The following is a 20078-nucleotide window of genomic DNA, read 5'->3' on the forward strand; positions in this document are numbered from 1 at the left end:
AAAGCGAGACTCTGTCTCAAAAAAAAAAAAAAAAAGATATAGGGATGGAAAAAAATATTCCAAACCAATGGAAAGCAAAAGCAAGCAGGTGTAGCCATTCTCACATTAGATAAAATAGACTTTAAATCAACAATGGCAAAACAAACAAACGACAAAGATGGTCATTACATAATGGTAAAGGGAGCAATTCAACATAACAATCCCAAATAAATATGCTCCTAACAGAGGAGCTCCCAGATTCATAAAGGAAATCCTACTAGATCTAAACAAAGAAATAAACGATAGCATTGTAATTGCCAGGGACTTCAACACTCCACTGACAGAACTGGACTGATCATTGAAACAGTAAATCAATAAAGAAACACTGGATTTAAACGGAACTTTAGAACAAATGGACCTAACAGACATTTACAGAACATTCTACCCAAAAACTGGAGAATATACATTCTTCTCATCAACACAGGGGAGGGACATTTTCCAAGATTGATTGTATCTTCGGCCACAAAACGAGTCTCAGCAAATTCAAAACAATTAAAATCATACCATGCATCTTCTCAGACCACAGTGGATTAAAACTTGAAATCAATTTCAAGAGAAACACTCAAATCTACACAACGTCATGGAAATTAAACAACCTGCTGCTGAACGGTCCTTGGGTGAATGATGAAATTAAAATGGAAATCGCAAGAGTCTTCAAACTGAATGACAAAGGAGACACCAGTTTTCAAAATCTATGGGATACAGTAAAAGCAGTCCCATGGGGAAAGGTCATAGCCTTAAATGCCTACATCAAAAAACCAAAAGACAACAAATTAACAATCTAATGTCACATCTCAAGGAACTAGAAAAAGAAGAGCAAACCAAACCCTAAGCCAGGAAACGAAAAGAAATAACAAAGCTCAGAGCAGAACTAAACCAAATGGAAACAACAACAAAAAATACAAAGTATCAAAGAAACAAAAAATTGGTTCTTTCAAAAGATAAACAAAATTGATAGGCCACTAGCCAGAGTAACCAGAAATAGAAGAGAAAGGACTCAGATAAGCTCAATGAGAAATGAAAAAGGAGACATTACAATTAATACCACAGAAATACAAAATACCATCCATGAATGCTACAAAAACCTTTAAGCACACCAACTGGGAAGCATAGAGGAAATGGATAAATTCCTGGAAACACACAACCTCCCAAGCCTGAATCAAGAAGAAATGAAAGTCCTGAACAAACCATTAATGAGCAGTAAAATTGAAGCAGTAATAAAAAATCTACCAACAAAAAAAAAGCCATGGACCACAGAGATTCACAGCCAAATTCTACCAGAACTACAAAGAAGAACTGGTACGTATCTTATTGATATTATTCCTTAACATCAAGAAGGAGGGAATCCTACCTAACTCATTCTATGAAGCTAGTATCACTGTGATACCAAAGCCAGGAAATGACAGAACAAAAAAGTAAACTACAAATCAATATCCCTGATGAACATAAGTGCAAAAATTCCCAACACAATACTGGCCAACTGAATTCAGTAGCACATCAAAAAGATAATTCACTATGATCAGGTGGGTTTCATCCCAGGGATGCAAGGATGGTTTAACATACGAAAATTGATAAATTGGATTCACCACATAAACAGAAGCAAAATCAAAGAGCATGTGATTGAGGCTGGGCGTGGTGGCTCATGCCTGTAATCCTAGCACTCTGGGAGGCAGAGGCGGGTGAATCATTTGAGCTCAGAAGTTCGAGACCAGCCTGAGCAAGAGCGAGATCCCATCTCTGCTAAAAATAGAAAAGAAATTAGATGGACAACTAAACATATATAGGAAAAAAATTAGCCGGGCATGTGGCACATGCTTGTAGTCCCAGCTACTCAGGAGGCTGAGGCAGAAGGATCATTTGAGCCCAGGAGTTTGAGGTTGCTGTGAGCTAGGCTGATGCCACGGCACTCTAGCCCAGGCAACAGAGTGAGGCTCTGTCTCAAAAAAAAAAAAGTGTATGATCATCTCAGTAGATGCAGAAAAAGCATTCAATAAAATCCAGCACCCTTTAATGATAAAAAACCTTCAACAAACTAGGCATAGAAGAAATATACCTTAAAATTCTAAAAGTCATATATGGCCAGGCACAGTGGCTCACACCTGTAACTCTAGCACTAAGGAAGGCCGAGGGGGGAAGATTGCTTGAGGCCAGGAGTTTGAGAGCAGCCTGGCAAGAGCTAGACCCTGTCTCTACAAAAATAGAAAAATGAGTCAGGTGTGGTGGCATGTGCCTGTAGGCCCAACTACTTGGGAGGCTGAGGCAGGAGAATCGCTTGAGCCCAGGAGTTTCAGGTTGTAGTGAGCTATGATGACACCACTGCACTCACACACCTGGGTGACAAAGCGAAACCCTGTCTCAAAAAAAAAAAAAAAGAAAGCCATAAATGACAAAGTCACAGCCAGTATCATACTGAATGGGGAAGAGTTGAAAGCATTCCCCCTAAGAACTGGAATAAGACAAGGGTGCCCACTGTCACCACTTCTATTCAGCATAGTACTATAAGTCCTAGCCAGAGCAATCAGGCAAGAGAAAGAAAGAAAGGGTATCCAAATCGGGAAAGAGGAGGTCAAACTATCCCTGTTCACTAACGGAATGATCTTGTATCTAGAAAACCCTAAAGACTCCACCAGAAGACTCCTAGAATTGATGAATAAGTTCAGCACAGTCTCAGGTTATAAAATCAACATATGTAAATCAGTAGTATGTCTGTATACTGGTAACAGTCAAGCTGAGAGTCAAATCAAGGACTCAATACCATTTGCAATAGCTACAAAGAAAATAAAATACCTAGGAATATACTTAACCAAAGAGGTGAAAGATCTCTACAAGGAGAACTACAAAACACTGATGTAAGAAATTATAGATGACACAAATATATGGAAAAACATCCCATGCTTATGGATTGGTAGAATCAACATCATTAAAATGTCCACAAGCCCAAAGTGATTTACAGATTCAATGCAATCCCCATCAAAATACCAGTGTTATACTTCACACATCTGGAAAAAATAATCCTAAACTTCATTTAGAATCAAAAAAGAGCCCAAATAGCCAAAGCAATAAGAACAAATCTGGAGGCTTCACATTACATGACTTCAAATTATACTACAAGGCTGTAGTAACCAAAACAGCATGGTAGTGGGATAAAAACAGAGACATAGACTGATGGAACAGAATAGAGAAACCAGGAATAAAACCATCTACCTATAACCAGCTGATTTTTTTTTTTTTTTTTTGAGACAGAGTCTCACTCTCTTGTCTGGGCTAGAGTGCTGTGGCATCAGCCTAGCTCACAGCAACCTCCAACTCCTGGGCTCAAGCAATCCTATTGCCTCAGCCTCCCAACAACCAGCTGATTTTTGACAAAGCAGACAACAACATACACTGGGGAAAGGAATCTCTATTCAATAAATGGTACTGGGAAAACTGGATAACCACATGCAGAAGTGTGAAACAAAACCCCTGTCTCTTGTCATGTACAAAAATTATTTCAAGATGGTTAAAAGACTTAAATGTAAGGCATGAAACCATAAAAATTCTAGAAAAAAATATAGGAAAAATCCTCTAGACATCAACATAAATGAAGAATTTATGACTAAGACCCCAAAGGCAAACAGCAATAATATTTTAAAAATAAGTAACTCGGACTTAATTAAGTTAAAAATCTTCTGCCCAGCAAAGGATATAATCAACAGAGTCAATAGACAACCTACAGAATGGGAGAAAATATTTGCAAACTATATATCCAGTAAAGGATTATATCCAGAATCAACAAAGAACTCAAACAAATCAGCAAGAAAAAACAAACAACCCCATTAAAAAATAAGCAAAAGACATGACCTGAAGTTTTTAAAAAGAAGATAAATGGCCAAAAACATATGAAAAAATGCTCAACTTCACTAATCATAGGGAAATGCAGATTAAAACCTTACCCCTGAATGGCCATTATTATAAATTCAAAAATGATAGATGATGGTGTGGATGCACAGAGAAAGAAATGCTTATACACTGTTGGTGAGACTGCAAATTAGTACAACATCTGTGGAAAACAGTATGGATATTCCTCAAAGAAATAAATATAGACTTAACCATTCAATCCAGCAATCCCACTACTGGGTATCTACCTACAGGAAAAAAAGTCATTTTATCGAAAAGACACCTGCACTCAAATGTTCATCCACAGCACTACAGCACAATTTACAATAACAAAGATGTAGAGTCAACCTAAGTGCCTGTCAATTCATGAAAGGAAAAAAATACGTGGTGTGTGTGTGTGATGTGTATCTATATATAGACACACACCTTGGGGTACTACTCAGCCGTAAAAACAAATGAAATGATGTCATTTGCAGCAACTTGGATGGAGCTGGAGACCGTTATCCTAAGTGAAGCATCTCCAGAATGGAAAAACAAACAGCACATGTACTCTCTAATAATTGGGAGCTAAATGGTGGGCACACATGGGCACAAAGAGATGTAAAGGACATTGGAAACCAAGAGTAGGGGAGGGTGGAAAGGGATGAGAGGTAAAAACCTACCTACTGGGTACAATGAACGCTATTCTGGTGATAAGTACGCTAAAAGCCCAGACTTGAGCCTTATACAAGGTATCCATATAACAAAAACATTTGTACCCCTTTAATATTTTGAAATTAAAACAAAAAACTCCTTTACAGCCCCACTGCCAGTATCGCAAATTACATCTTCATATATTTTATACTCATTAACATAGCTTTACAGATTTGTAAATGTTCTTATCATTAACTTCCATGTACCAAAATTACTATAATACAAGTTACTATATTCATATATTTACTTTTATCAGAGAACTGTATATTTTCATGGTTTTGTATTGCTGTCTGCCATCCTTTCATTTCAACATGAGGGGTTCCCTCTAGCATTTCTTGTAGAACAGGTCTCAAGTGGTCATGAAGTCCCTCAGCTTTTGTTCATCTGGGAAAGTCTTAATTTCTTTCATTTTTGAAGAACAGTTTTTGGCAGACACAGTATTCTTGGTTGGCAGTTTTTTCTTCCAGCAATTTGAATATATCATCCCACTCCCTTCTGGCCTGCAAAGTTTCTGATGAGAAATTTACAGACAATCTTATGGAAGCTCCTTTATATGTCACAAATTGCTTTTCTCTTGCCACTTTCAAGATTCTCTCTTTATCCTTGACTTTAGACAGTTTGATTATAAAGTGTCTCAATATGGTTGTCTGTGGATTTATCCCAGTTGGAGTTCTTTTTTTTTTTTTTTTTCCCTTCTTTTCGTCTCTAGTAATCCTTTACCAGTTGGAGTTCTTTAAGCTTTTTGATCTGTATGTCCATTTCTTTCCTCAGATTCAGGAGGTTTTTGGCCATTCTTCAAATAAACTCTGTGCCCCTTTCTTTTCTCTTCTCTTTGTGGGATTCCCATTATGCATATATTTGTCCACTTGATAGGTCTCCTAAGTCCCTTAGGCTCTCTTGACTTATTTTTTTTTTTTTTTTTTTTTGAGACAGGGCCTCAACTCTGTTGCCCAGGCTGGAGTACAGTGGCATGATCATAGCTTACTGCAGCCTGGAGCTCCTGGGCTCAACCATTGTTTCTGCTTTAGCCCCCCAAGTAACTGGAACTACAGGTGTACACCACCACACCTAGCTAGTTTTTTAAAAAAATTTTTGTAGGGACAAGATCTCACTATGTTGCCCAGACTGGTCTTGAATTCCCAGCCTCTAGCAGTCCTTCTGCCTCAGCCTCCCAAAGTGTTGGGATTACAGGCATGAGCCACCGCACATGGCCTCATTCTTTCTTCTTCTTCTTCTTCTTCTTCTTTTTGGGTGGGGGGCGGGGCAGGGAATGGCTTGATGATTTCAAATGACCTAACTTCAAGTTTGCTGATTATTTCTTCTGCCCTTATCAAGCCAGCTGTTGAACCCCTCTAAATAATTTTTATGTTCCATTATTATATTTTTAAGCTTCAGAATTTCTGTTAGTTCTTTTTTATAATTTCTGTCTCTTTGTTGTTATTCACATTTTGTTCATACATCATTTTCTGACTTCATTTAGTTCTCATTTAGCTCATTGAGCATCTTTACAGTTATTTTAAATTCTTTGTCAAGGAACTCAATATTTAGGGTCAGTTTTTGGCATTTAATTTTGTTCCTTTGAGCTATGTTTCACTGTTTCTTTGTATGCCTAGTAATTTGGGGGGGGCAGTTGGCATTTGACCAAACAACCACTTCTCCTAGTCTTTGTGTACTTTGTGCAGTAGAAGACCTTTATTAATCAGTCTAGTTAAAGATTCTAGAGACCTCTCAGATCTTTTCTGATTTCTTTTTCTCTTTTTCTTTTCTGATTCCTTGATCCCTCTGGTGTCTGGCTACAAACCTGCAACTCTAACAGCCACTTGTCTCTATTTTCAGCATCTTCTGAACTCTGGTGGCAATCCTGTCAGTGCCCTGAGTCAGTGACACAAAAAAGTTATTCAGGAAGCCCCCAGACAAACCAAAATGTTGGATACATGATCTAGTCTTTTGTCTCCATCCCAAGGGAAGAGCCCAGCCAGTGGAGTTTCTTCCCATTTGCTCTTTGCTATGCCATGTCGGGGGACGGCATGAATGATGAGCCACATGCTGTGAATTTTCTTACCCCTTTTGCTAGAATCCCTTCTTAATTACAATGGCCTTGGTGTTAAAGCTTCTCACCTGATCTCTCGAGTTCTCACGGAAGTGTTCTGGTCCATCTATTGTTGTTAATTTGAGGTGTCTGTGGAAGGGAAAGAGAGGCTGTGGCTTCCTGGTGTGCCATCTCGCTGACATTACTCTCCCTTGTGCCTTTTTTAAGAGCAAGGAGAACTTTCTTCCTACAGTCACCCAACAGATTTCTTCTACCTCATTGGCCAGACCTGCCTCATGGACCCATTTCCAACCAGTCACTACAAGGGAGTAGAATTACCATGGTTTGGCTTATGTTAATCAAGATTCGTGAACTGGGGTTGATGAAAGACCTGGCCTCTCCTGAAACCCATCACCACTTGGTACCTGTACAAAATTACTTCCATTCTTAAGACAAAAGCAAGGTAAAGACTCTTGGAAGACAACCATTATGTTGTCTTAAGTATTAAATTGTTGTTTGTCTCTTTCAGAGCTGAAGAGATTCCTCTGAAAATCTTGGCCCACAATGGCTTGGTTGGAAGACTGATTGGGAAAGAAGGCAGAAATTTGAAGAAAATTGAACATGAAACAGGGACCAAGATAACAATCTCATCGTAAGCCACCCATTTAGATTAATTATGCCCAGTAATGGAGAACTTACACATTTTGATATGCCCAAATCATTCATCTCATTTTCCCTAAAATGGGAATATAATCATAAATGATGTAATTATTTCCATCATCTTCAAAGACAAATACACAAATAGTTACCAGTTAGACATTTTCCACTAGGGATGTGATCTAGTGGAAATAAGATGTCAGGGATTCTACATTAGTATGTTGTGAGGTAATCAGTCATCTTCTTCTCCACCGAAGACTTGTTTGTGATTTTTCTGGGATTTTATTTTTTCTCTTTAAAAAAGGAAATTTCAACCAGCCATGGTGACTCATACCTATAATCCTAGCACTTTGGGAGGCCAAGGCGGGAGGATTGCTTGAGGCCAGGAGTTTGAGACCAGCCTGAGCAGCATAGCAAGACCCGATCTCTACAAAATATAAAAAAAATTAGCCTAGTGTGGTAGTATATACCTGCAGTCCCAGCAGTCAGGAGGCTGAGGCAGGAGGATCCCTTGAGCTCAGGAGTTTGAGATTGTAGTGAGCTATGATGATGCCACTGCACTCTAGCACGGACAACAGATCAAGACCCTCTCTCAAAAAAAAAAAGGAAATTTCTTTCTTTTCCCCATTGGCCAGTTTGCAGGATTTGAGCATATATAACCCCGAAAGAACCATCACTGTGAAGGGCACGGTTGAGGCCTGTGCCAATGCCGAGATAGAGATCATGAAGAAGCTCCGAGAGGCCTTTGAAAACGATATGCTGGCTGTTAATGTAAGTTCCCAATGCTTTCTTCTCTACTGGTTTCACATGTGCTTCTAGACAGAGCCCAAGCTGCTCTAAGAATAACTGTCATTCAGCTAATGAGGAAATGCCTTAGGAATAGGTATGCAGGATTTTTCTCGACTGCTTAGGATTAAGGAATTAAAACAATCAAGAAACCAACTAATAAGTGATAAATGCCCTAGAAGCCATTAAAATTATAACTTTGAAGACTGCAAAATGAGGAAATGCTTATGATACAATGTTATTAAGAATGTAAGATATAAAAGTATATAACAAGGGTTATAGTTATATAAAATAATATGATCAGAATGACTGGAAGGTTATACACAAAAATAGGAATAGCCAGTATGTTAGGAAAGTGGGATTTTCTGCTTTCCAAACTTTCTGTAATATTGTCCTGTTGCTTTTTAAATTTTAAAAATACATACGTTAAAATTAACTTTTGATTTTCATTCTTTGCTTGCTGATCTACACTTTCAGATTGCCCAATAAATGTTGCCAACTACCTGAGCTCTCACTAATACTTCTGACAAACTGATTTGGGTTTGTTCTTCCTGTTATTGGTACCTAGTTTTCACTTTACAATGGGGAGATACCAGTCTGGCATTCAAAAAATTCTTTAAAATATTTGGTCATCAGGAAAACCCAAGCTCAGCCCAGAAAAGTAACTTTTTTCACTTTGTTATGATAATTTTCTAACGTATAAAAAAATGGAGAGGATTCTCCAATAAGTCCACATATGCCTGTAATCCAGCTTCAGCAGTTACCAGCTCAGGGTCTGTTTTGTTTCATCTGAACCTTCATCCATATGCACTTCCCATCCCTGTAGGATGACCCTGAAGCAAATCTCAGACCCAATAACATTTCTTAGAGAAATAAATGTTGACAAAGAGCTCTGTAGGTGAAACCCCAGTTCCATCACCACAGCACTTTCCACAGGTCAGTAATCTGTCCCCTGCCTCATGCCAGCTCCCAGCTTAGCAGCCCACATCACATGGTAATTACAGGACACGATGAGGAGGGGGAGACTGCAGTGTGACCCTCTCCTCCTGTTTGGACGTATTTATCTATGGAGGTATCATCCGACGATCTTCATTTTCTTCTTGTGGGCTCTTGACATTTTATGATAAACATCTCTTTCTGTGAACACCTGGAAAACCTACAAAAGGGTCTGGATGATCCAGACATCTTCACCTGACCATATCACTTAGATTCATTCATGTTTGTACCAAAGTCATGCACTGACAGGTGAATAACAAAATCACTAGATCTTGTAAATCAAATGAGGTAAAGGTGAAGGATCCCAGCTCTACTATTCCAAACATTCTAAAAGAAGGCAACTTACTAGCTGGCTGAAGCCACAGACAAGAAAATAGAAAATGTTAGAAAACTGCTTCACGTTCAGAGAATCAAAGATGGGAGCAGGTTGGACACAGTCTAGAATAGGTGACCACATTCCTGCCTGTGAAGGGCTGTGTAGTTAAAACTCAGCCCCAGCCTATGTGGGCATCCCCAGGTTTAAATGTGAAATAAGCAAACAAGTGACACGATCACAAAGCTGGCAATTAAGTAAGGAAGAGATAAAGTTGTGAATGATCCTGAACCTGGATAATAGAATTTACCAATGTGGTATCCTAGTGAAGTGTCTGAGCTGTCCCTGAATAGAGTTAGAAAAAAACTGTTAGTCCAATTTGTTTTAAACATAGTCATTCAACAAGTATTTATTGAGTACCTACTACATACCAGGCACTGAGAACACAACACTAAGTAATACAGTCTCTCTCTACAAGGAAATTATGGTCTAAAAGGGAAAGAAGTAATTAAATAAGAGATTCAAATATGTAATGTGTGCTGTTTTAAGGAAACAGGAATATTAGAAGAGCACAGACAGGGCATTTGAGCTAAGACCTTTGGGATGAGAGAAAGCTTCCTGCATGAGGGGACATCTAAGCTCAGATGAAACCCACAGGTGAGTAGGACTTAGAAAAGTACTTCCTTGCAGGGGAGAAAAGATGTGCAGGGGCCCAGAGGTGAGAGAGCATGTGGGGTATTTAGGGAACAGGATCAGGCAGGGTAAGGATGAGGGGTTAGCAGGAGTAAGGCTGGCAAGGTGGCCTCCATTCCCATGAAGAGCCTCATTTGCCGTGATAAGATGTATAGACATTCCCAAGGGTGGCAGAGAAGCTTTGAAGGAACACCATGGTCAGGTTGCAGTTTGGCATCCACCCCCAATGCAGGGTGTGAAAGAGATCCATGGGGCCAGGACATTGCTGATTAGGAGATGCTGGTGCCATCCAGACAAGAGATGGAGGTTGACCCAGGTGAGCTGGGCCTCTCTGGTCTCCTCCCCTCATTTTTTTTCTCCATTTCTGTTCCCAGCAACAAGCCAATCTGATCCCAGGGTTGAACCTCAGCGCACTTGGCATCTTTTCAACAGGACTGTCCGTGCTGCCTCCACCAGCAGGGCCCCGCGGAGCTCCCCCCGCTGCCCCCTACCACCCCTTCGCTGTAAGTAGCTCAGCAGTCAGAGGTTGCTTTTATGCTGGGCATCGCCGGGCAGCAGCATTACTCTGCTATGTTGAATTAGAGCTGAAGCTTTCATTTAAAGGCGGTGCTCATGAGTACAGATAAATCCAATGTAGGATGAACCCAGCATTTCTTAGGACTTCTTCCTAATGGGCAAATTAGTATTAACTATCCTTTAAACATGTGCTCTTAAACATAGTGTATGTCATATCTAGGAAAGAAAGAATCTACTAGCAAATTCAAACTAGAACCCTATTATTGTAAAAAAGATTCGTTGGCTCAAATAGGAGCATTCATGAATATTGGTTGTTTAGTAAAATTAGGGCATCGAGGCAATTCTTGGATATTCATACAATTACTGTCTCTATCTACAATTCAAATGCATTATATTTTATTAATAGGCAGTTTTTAAAAAAATAGAACATAGTGTTTGTGTCTAAACATTTAGCACAATGCCTGGTATTTAGTAGGTTCTCAATAAGTACTTATTGTTTGAATCATACTTTATAACAAAAGAAATGTGAATTTTGTGAGTTTTCTACTTGTTGTTTTCATTCACAAACATTATTCAAGATTAATACATTACCAAATTGGGGTTCAGGATACTTGACAGCTTTTTTTTAATTCCCAGATTTTCTCTACACATACTGCTATCTTTAAAGCAAATTTTCTTTGCCCCAACGTTTATAGTGTTTAAATGGGACAAACGGGCTGAACATTACCTTAGCCATTCATTTCTTTTGAGAGGTGATTTCTGGTGTAGATGTCACATGGTGTGAATTCCTAGTAGCTTTTTGGATTGTCTGTAGAGAGACAGGATAATCCCACTGTGCTGTTCTGCCAACAACTGGCACCCACATCCTTAGTCACATGTACACACACATTCTGGAATCTTGTTTATCTGTAGCTCTTCTGAGTCATTTCTAAATCTCTCCATACCATCTCTTTAGTGATCTTCATTTTCCCTTAAACTAGAGGAGAGGGCCCAACCCTGAACCCTGTATATGTGTGCGTGTGTGTATGTGTATGTGTGTGTGCACGCGGTAGAGTAGACTGACAGTGTGGCGTGTGGTGGGAAGGATTGTGGCAGCTGTCATAGTTGTGTGGCCACTACAAGGAGCAAGAACACCTATGAGAGTTGTGCATCCCCAGACTTTTGCTGTCGGATTTGAGAATGACAGCTCTGTACAATTAAATGGCATTGAAGCACATCTCATTTCTTGAGAGAGAGGCTGTGCAGACTGCCCCTCTGAAGATAACCTCAAAAACCAGGCCACCCTCTCAGCCTAGGTAACATACGTTGAGGGGGAGGCATGATAAAATAGACCACTTCTAAAATCGAGTATCTAAAATAGGTGTCAGCATGCTATATAGCCTGAGGGCCAAATTTAGCCCACCACTTATTTTTGTAAATAAAGTTTTATTGGGACACAGGCATGGTCATTCACTGACATATTGCCTATTCCTGCTTTCCCTCCAAAATGGCAGAGTTGAGTAGATAGACACAATAGAGACCATATGACACACAAAGCCTAAAATATTTATTATTTGGCCTTTTACAGAAAAAGTTTACTGACTCCTGTACTAAAACAAGAGAAGTTTTCATGTGCTATCAGAATATTTTCTAAACTTGAAAATAGGTTTTGCCAGTTGGAAAGCTTCCTTTACATCTGAGGTTTTTACTGAAACAGAATAACCATTTTACTAAAATATAGAGTTCCTGTTCTTCATCAAATAGAGTTTAAGTAAAATTTAATTTTTAAACTAAGAACCATGCAATTCTGATCTTGATCCTGTGGACCAGGATTAGATTAGATTCCAATCCAGAGCCGGGCACGGTGGCTCACACCTGTAATCCTAGCACTTTGGGAGGCTGATGCAGGAGGGTTGCTTGAGGCCAGGAGTTCAAGACCAGCTTGAACAAGAGCGAGACCCCTTCTCTACAAAACTTAGAAAAGTTAACCAGGAGTGGTGGCATATGCCCGTAGTCCCAGCTACTTGGGAAGCTGAGGCAGGAAGATCGCTTGAGCCCAAGAGTTTGAGGTTGCAGTGAGCCATGATGACGCACTGCACTCTAACCGAGGTAACAGAGTGAGACCCTATCTCAAAAACAAGAACAAAAACAAAAGATTCTAATCCAGAGTACCCCATTGCCCCAGTTCTCTCATACACGATGGCTTCTGCAGACATCTCCCTCCTGCACGGCAGAAATGTGGGACACAGTGCCAAGGACTGTCCTAGGGCCATACCTGGAGAGTCCACGCGGCAGACTCGTAGGCTTCCCTAGCGGTCCCAGGCCTCCTGAGAAGAACAGGGTAAGGTGGAGTGGCAGGAATACTCTAAATACTTATAGTACTGTTTTCCATCACCTGGGCATTCAGATTTCAAGAAACTTGGTTATTTCTTGGTTGCTTTTATACATCACAAAGCTCTAGTGCTTTTGCTTTTAGCATTCAAAGGTCAGGGAGTCTGTGTACCTTCTTATAGATGGCTCATAGACTTAAGGCTGGATCTCTAAACTCTGCAATTTTTAACGCATATGTGTATATATGAAAACTTTATTGTTTTTACTGTTTCTCTGATTATAAAAGTGATACATGCATAGTATTTAAGAAGCAAATAATATAGACATACAGAAAGTGTAAATTTTTTCTTAATCTAGAGATAATCAGTGTTTCCGTGTGTGTGTATAATTTATATTAATATATATAAATATATAGGCATTATTTGTATATATATTCTAAATTTTCTCTCTAGAATGGAAATCGTTATGTATACATCTTGACTTATCCAATTGCTTCCTCAGAGTCAAGTCCTAGAAATAGAATTACTGAGCCAAAGAATGTATATATTATATTTTATATGTTGATAAATACTCTATAAATTTCAATACATAAAAGATGTACTGGTTTTCATTCCCACTGAGAGTATGTGACAGAGCAGGGTTTTTTCTCCTGTACCCTCACAGGGTTATTCCTTACAGTCTGATATTTTAACAGACAAAAGTCTGATACCTTTTGTTATTATACAACTGAACAATTTTTGGTTTATTGGCCATTTTTCTTCTCTCTAATAAGTTTTCTTTCTGTATTTTTTGCCCATAAGTCTATTGAGAAGCAATATATTATAGCTTAGTTCTGGAGCCAGACTGCCTGTGTTTGAATTTCTGCACTATCATTTGCTGTTTTTTAACCTTGAACAAGTGATTTAACCTCTTTGGGTCTCAATGTCCCCATCTGGAAGATGGGAATAATAATAGTACCTACATCATGGGGTTGCTGTAAGCATTATTAAATAAGTTAAAACCTGCACATCATAACTACTAGGTATGTCTTAGCCGCTTTTGTCATCTTTTTTTTCATCTTTTTCTTAATGACTTGTAATAGCTAATTACATATTAAGGCTGTTAACTGCTTGTCATGTTGTAAATATTTTTTACCATCCTGTCATTTCTTTTTATTTATGGTGTCTTGTGCCATATAATTTAAAATATATATATTGTGAACAAATGAACTATTTGAAGCAAAATGTAAAAGTATCCCTTCAGCCTTCCTTTTACCCAAATTTCACCCAATAACCACTCCCCAGAAGTACAGCATTGTTATAGTTACACATTTTAAAAAAAATGTTTTCTCAGCATATATACAATCATATTATTCAAAATTACACATGGAATCATGCCAGACACAATGAATTATAATGGGCATCTTTTTTATGGGCATCTTTCCATAGCTAGACCTTTCTTTAATGGCTGTATAATAATCCATTGTACGGATTTACCATAATTTTTCCAACCAGCATACTATTTTTAGACATTTGGGTTGATTCCAGGTTTTCCCTATTACAAATGGTGTCAAAATGCATATCCTTATATCGGCATACCTCTAAGATACTGCAGGTTCAGTTCTAGACTACAGTGAAGTGAATATGGCAATAACAGTTATGTTTATTCTATACGGAAGCCTATTAAGTACACAACAGCATTATGTCTAAAAAAAAAAAAGCAATGTACATATCTTAATTTTAAAATATTGCTAAAAAGGCCAGGTGCAGTGGCTCATACCTGTAATCCCAGCACTTTGGGAGGCCGAGGTGGGAGGATTGCTTGAGGCCAGGAGTTCAAGACCAGCCTGAGCAACATAGTGAGACCCTGTCTCTACAAAAAATAAGAAAAATAAGCCAGGTGTGGCGACATGCACCTGTAGTCCTAGCTACTTGGGAGGCTGAGGCAAGAGGATCATTTGAGCCCAGGAGTTTTAAGTTGCAGTGAGCTACAATGGTGCCACTGTACTCTAGCCTTGGCAACAGAGCATGACCTTGTCTCAAAAAACGCTGACACAGACACAAAGTGAGCACACGCTATTGGAAAAATGACACCAATAGACTTGCCCAACACAGGGTTGCCACAAACCTTCAGTTTATAAAAAATGCAATATCTGCAAAGTGCAATAAAATGAGATATACCTGTACATAAGCCTTTGCACAAGTATGCAGTATATCTGAAAGTAAATTCCCTAAGACTAGAACTATTGTGTCAAAATATATATGCATTTTAAATATGCAGAGATTTCTCTTCAGCAGAATTCATGTAGAAATTTTAAGAATTAAGGTAGTTAAATTGGTGATGTTTTCCTTTACAGGTTTCTAGCCTTTAATGTCATGGAAGGAAAAAAGCCTTCTCCTCTCCAAAACTGTAAAAATATTCTCCCATGTTTTCTTATACTAATTTTTAGTTGTTGGTTTTGGGGGGGTTATTTTATATACATACATATACATACATATATATATATATATATGTCATAGGGAATTTATCTTGCCTTATACTTCGAGATAGAGATCTAACTTTATTTTTTCCAAATAGATAGCCAGTTTCCCCCAAATCTTTTATTTATTGAGTAATCCACCATCTTATCATTCAACTTGAAATGCCAACTTTGTCATACACTAATTCCCACTTAGTCATATTTCTGCACTCTATAGTTTCCCGTTCGTCTCTTTGTATAGATAATTACTACAGCAGATTACTGTAGTTTTACATGATCTTTGACAGTTTTAACAGCACGGTTAAAAGAAATTGGAAAGAAGGCCAACTTTTAAACTTTTACTATGCTTGGAAAAATTAAAGAATATATAGGAATTTTCTGTGCCTTGAATATTTGATAAAACCCATCCATGAAACATCTGGGCCTAGTAACTTTTGTTTGGAGAAAGATCATTATAACCTTTTTAATTTGGTTTTGTTGATTTGTATTTTCCTATAAAAGTATCCATTTTATCTCTCTCTCTATGTGTTGGTGTATAGTTGTACAAAACAGACTGTTGCCTTTAAATCTCCAAACTTGTGGTTATATCTCTCTTTTAATTTCTAACATTGTATATTTGTGTTTTATCTTTTTTTTCTTAATAAGATTTGCTAGGAATTTTTCTATTTTTAAAAATTTCTAAGTAGTTAAGGGTTTCCTTTTTGTTATCTTGCAATTGTTTCCTTTATTCTTTTGTGCTCACATAATGTAACATTTCTGATTTTTGTGGCCTTGCTCAGTGCATGATCAATTTGGGGGAATAATGGACATTTAGAAGTGTGTGCATTCTCTGATGGCCTCAAAGTTGTGTTAACAGCTATAAAATCAAGCTTTTAACTGGTGACTCATATTCTCTATATAATTATTTTAATTTATGTGATGTTAAGTTTTGAGGACTGTTTACTATTCTCTATGAGTTTGTCAAATTATTTGTAGGAGATTCTTAAATGTGTTTTGATCATATTATTCTAGAAATAATCTGGAATTTTAGCCCAAATTATTAAACTTTTCCTAAATATACAACCTCATAATCCACAGTTATTTAGAATTAACTAAAATTTTACTGGTTCTTTGCTCACCACACGGGGCTTCTTGTGTTCCATATCCTTTCATCTTTGAGTTATTTATTTGTGTTTTTTTGTTGTTTGTTGTTTTTGTTGTTGTTATTTGGCTGGAATACTTCCTCAGACAGCTTTTTTAGGAAATAGTGCATGAGTAGTATAATTTCTAAGCCTTTCTGTATCTGATATGCTTTCTTTTTCCCTCACATGTGAATGAAAGTTCAGCTGGGTGTCTAGAAATTCTAGAGTCATAGTTCCTTTAGAACTCCAAAAACATTACTTCTAACATTAGGTTTTTCTGATAAGTGTGCTACCAGCATGATTCTCCTTTTTTTGTAGATATATATTTTCTTTTTTTGTCTGTCAGGTTTTTTTGTTGTTGTTTGTTTTTTTGCCTTTTCTAGCACTTTTTCTTTTTTTTTTTTTTTTTTTTTTTTTGAGACAGAGTCTCACTCTTTTGCCCGGGCTAGAGTGCCGTGGCGTCAGCCTAGCTCACAGCAACCTCACACTCCTGGGCTCAAGTGATCCTTCTCCCTCAGCCTCCTGAGTAGCTGGGACTACAGGCATGCGCCACCATGCCCGGCTAATTTCGCTATATATTTTTAGTTGTCCAATTAATTTCTTTCTATTTTTAGTAGAGATGGGGGTCTCGCTCCTGCTCAGGCTGGTCTCAAACTCCTGAGCTCAAACAATCCGCCCGCCTCGGCCTCCCAAGAGCTAGGATTACAGGCGTGAGCCACCGCGCCCGGCCTCTAGCATTTTTTCTTTACCCTTGGAATTCAGGAATCTGAATCTGAACACTTTGATTTGAAAATTCAAGTTTTCTTTTTTTCTTTGGCTCAGGATAATCTTCCCTTATAAAACTAATTTTATTATTGCTTCTCCTCCATCCACTTCATTTTCTCCTCCTGGATTCCTACTTTGTGGATAGTAAATCTTACTCTACTCTGCGTGTCTATCTAATTCCCTCTCTTGTCTTTTGGTTTTGCCTGAATTAATCTTGTAGCGCACCAACGCAGTTTTTAGCAGTGTCCGTTCTACTGTTTGTATATCCTGTTACTTTACTAATCATGTTTTTAGTTTCCAAGATCATCCTAGTTCTCTGATTGGTCTTTTCTCATAGCAGTCTACTCATGCTTTATCAAAGTGCTATCCTCTTGAATCTCACTAGGAATTCAAAAGAATTTTTTAAGGAGCTCTCCCTTCTTTCCTGAATTAACTCACTGAGGTCATTCGCTTGCCTTGCTCAGCCTTGCTCTCCTCTTTCATGCTGCTGATTCTTTATATAGATCTAAGGAATTGTAATCGTTAATTTATATATTTAAATAAACTCAACAGAGGGCATATTAGAATCCTTAGGGTAGCTTTTTCATAGCATGCTCCCCAGACTCCCCCTGAACCAGTGAATTCAGAATGTTCCAGGTGAGCATGGTGTTGAGTATAATGGTTAAGCTCTTGAGATACAGAGACCTGTATTAGAATCCTGGCTTTACCACTTGCTGGGTTACTAGTTTTTAGCTCCTGCCAGAAACTAAGGTTGTCCTATGAGAACACCCAGAAGTGGATAAGCAGCTGCCATATGGGCAGGCACTTTGACAAGCTAGGGGCAGAAACAGTGTGCGCTCTGAATCTTGGAAAGCTGTGTCCACAACACTAACCCCTCTGGCCAAGTCCACGCCCCTTCCCCAGGCCCATGTCCTGGTCCCCAGAGGGAGCACTCGCCATCTTTGCAGCCTGGTGTCAGTCTGTCATCACACTAAGGCTGTTTAAGTATTTGAACACAATTGGTGTGCCTGGCTCTTACCTCCACACTACCACTTTCCCACCCTTCCCTCTTCCCACCTCGATTTCTTCAGACTATCACCAAAATCACCTGTCAAATGGTCACACAGAATAGCTCAGATGCTGCAATTCTCCCAGAAAAAGCAGGCACAACTGTTTATAACTCCCTTTTTAGTTTTCGCAAGTGTGTTTGATATATACTTCTCCACCCACCTCCCAGCAATCAAACTTAGAGGGAAAGCAGATGCCAGTGTCCCTGAAACTGAGAATTTGAGATGAACCTGAGGATAATAATGACCCCCTCCCACCACCTCTCCGTTGGCAGCAGGTGAGGGCACACCTGGCAGGAGCACCTTCACCGTAACACCTCCAATCCCCCTCCCCACTGTCAAAATGCTTCTGAACACTCAAAAATAAAGTAGCTTATCCCTCATAAAATTGCCAGGACTTTTGAGCTGGCACAGTGATCCCAACGGCCACATTGGGGTCGGGGTTCCTTGCTGACTTCCCTGTGCCTTGGGGCCTTAGACCAGATGTCTGAGGACTACAGCCTGTTTTCCCATTAAAGAGAATATCTCTTCAAGTCATTGCCAGGTTACTTTTTATGATCATTATAAATAAGCAAGTTTTGAAAGCCCACTTCCATTTTGAGGCTATAGATGCCACATAAGCTTGGGGGGATGGGAAATAGAAAGTATGCTCTGGTAAGACTCATTTCATTATAAATAAGTACTCGTTTAACACTCATTAATTCAGCCCATACAAGGCCTGGTCATAGAGTCATAATTCCTATCACCTTGTTGAAGACCACGTAGCACATTCGGGGCATCTGCTGTACCAAGGTCCAGTCCATGTCTGAGCCACGGCCCATGGGCCCTTTGTGCTCTCCTGTCACCACCTTGCCACCCGCAGCCTACTGTGCTCTTATTTGCTTTCACCATATGGGCCTCCTTTCTGTTTTTCAAACAGGCCAACCAACCCCTTTTCTACCTCTGGACTTCCAAGATCCCTGCTTAGAATGTCCCCTCCCAGTGCCTTGCACAGAGCTCCTTCTCCTCCGTGGGTCTCGACTCCAAGAGCCTTCCCAGACCACTCGTCTCCACAGCTGTCCCTCCCCACGCCCTGCTGTTCGTTTCGTTCACAGCACTTCTCTGAAGTTATCTTCTGCCTCTGCCTCCCCAATCGAACACAAGATCAACGTGGCCGTGACCTTTTCTGTTTTAGTAACTGTGTCCTCAGCACTGGAAACAGTGCCTCCCACATAGTAGGTACTCAGATACCTTTTGAATGAGTAAATGAACAATCGAGTGAACCCTTGCAACAGTACTATAAGAGCTAGATATTATTTGAGTCCATTTGTGGATGAAGTTCAGAAAGGGTAAAAATTATTCCAACCTATAGCTAGCTCTAGTAGTTTAGACTCAAGTCTTCTGACTCCAAAAACCGACTTTTGTACACAAAGGCTAATGGCAGAGCCTTAGCTAGAAATGAGCTCCTGATTGCAGAGTTCAGGATTCTTTCCCTATGACAAATTTCCAGCTGTGACTCATGAATAAAAAGGGAATTTGTCCTTTTTATCCTTTTACAGCTAATTAAAAAATCTCTCCCTTACCCCAAGTGGTAAGTCTAAATTTGAAACAGTGTTTATATTACAAGTATTTGAACCCAGAATAGGAGCCACACGGTGGCTTGTCTATTTTTGGCCTCACATGAGTTTTGTAAGGAAAAGGCAAATCACGATTCAAAAGAATGATGTCTGTTCTGAGGGCTGAAGGAATGGCTCTCCAGGAGAGAGGGCAGGATCTCCCTCTCCCCAGGGTAGAGCTTTCT

General features: G+C 39.2%; 1 protein-coding gene across 6 annotated transcripts in view; it reads left to right on the forward strand.

Annotated features, from left to right (window-relative positions):
* The window catches only part of IGF2BP2 (insulin-like growth factor 2 mRNA binding protein 2), a 167815-nt gene that overhangs the window by 131427 nt on the left and 16310 nt on the right, over window positions 1–20078 (forward strand). For 4 of the 6 annotated variants that reach the window (XM_012640091.1, XM_012640097.1, XM_012640115.1 and 1 more), the window contains 3 exons: window positions 7167–7289; window positions 7930–8065; window positions 10457–10585. In XM_012640091.1, coding sequence (XP_012495545.1) covers window positions 7167–7289; window positions 7930–8065; window positions 10457–10585 — 388 coding nt within the window. The remainder of the gene's footprint in view (window positions 1–7166; window positions 7290–7929; window positions 8066–10456; window positions 10586–20078) is intronic. The other 2 variants (XM_012640105.1, XM_012640132.1) reach the window with 1 other exon arrangement.

Source organism: Propithecus coquereli, unplaced genomic scaffold (genome assembly GCF_000956105.1).
Source record: "Propithecus coquereli isolate 6110/MARCELLA unplaced genomic scaffold, Pcoq_1.0 Scaffold10, whole genome shotgun sequence".
In the NCBI taxonomy this organism is placed as follows: Eukaryota; Metazoa; Chordata; class Mammalia; order Primates; family Indriidae; genus Propithecus; species Propithecus coquereli.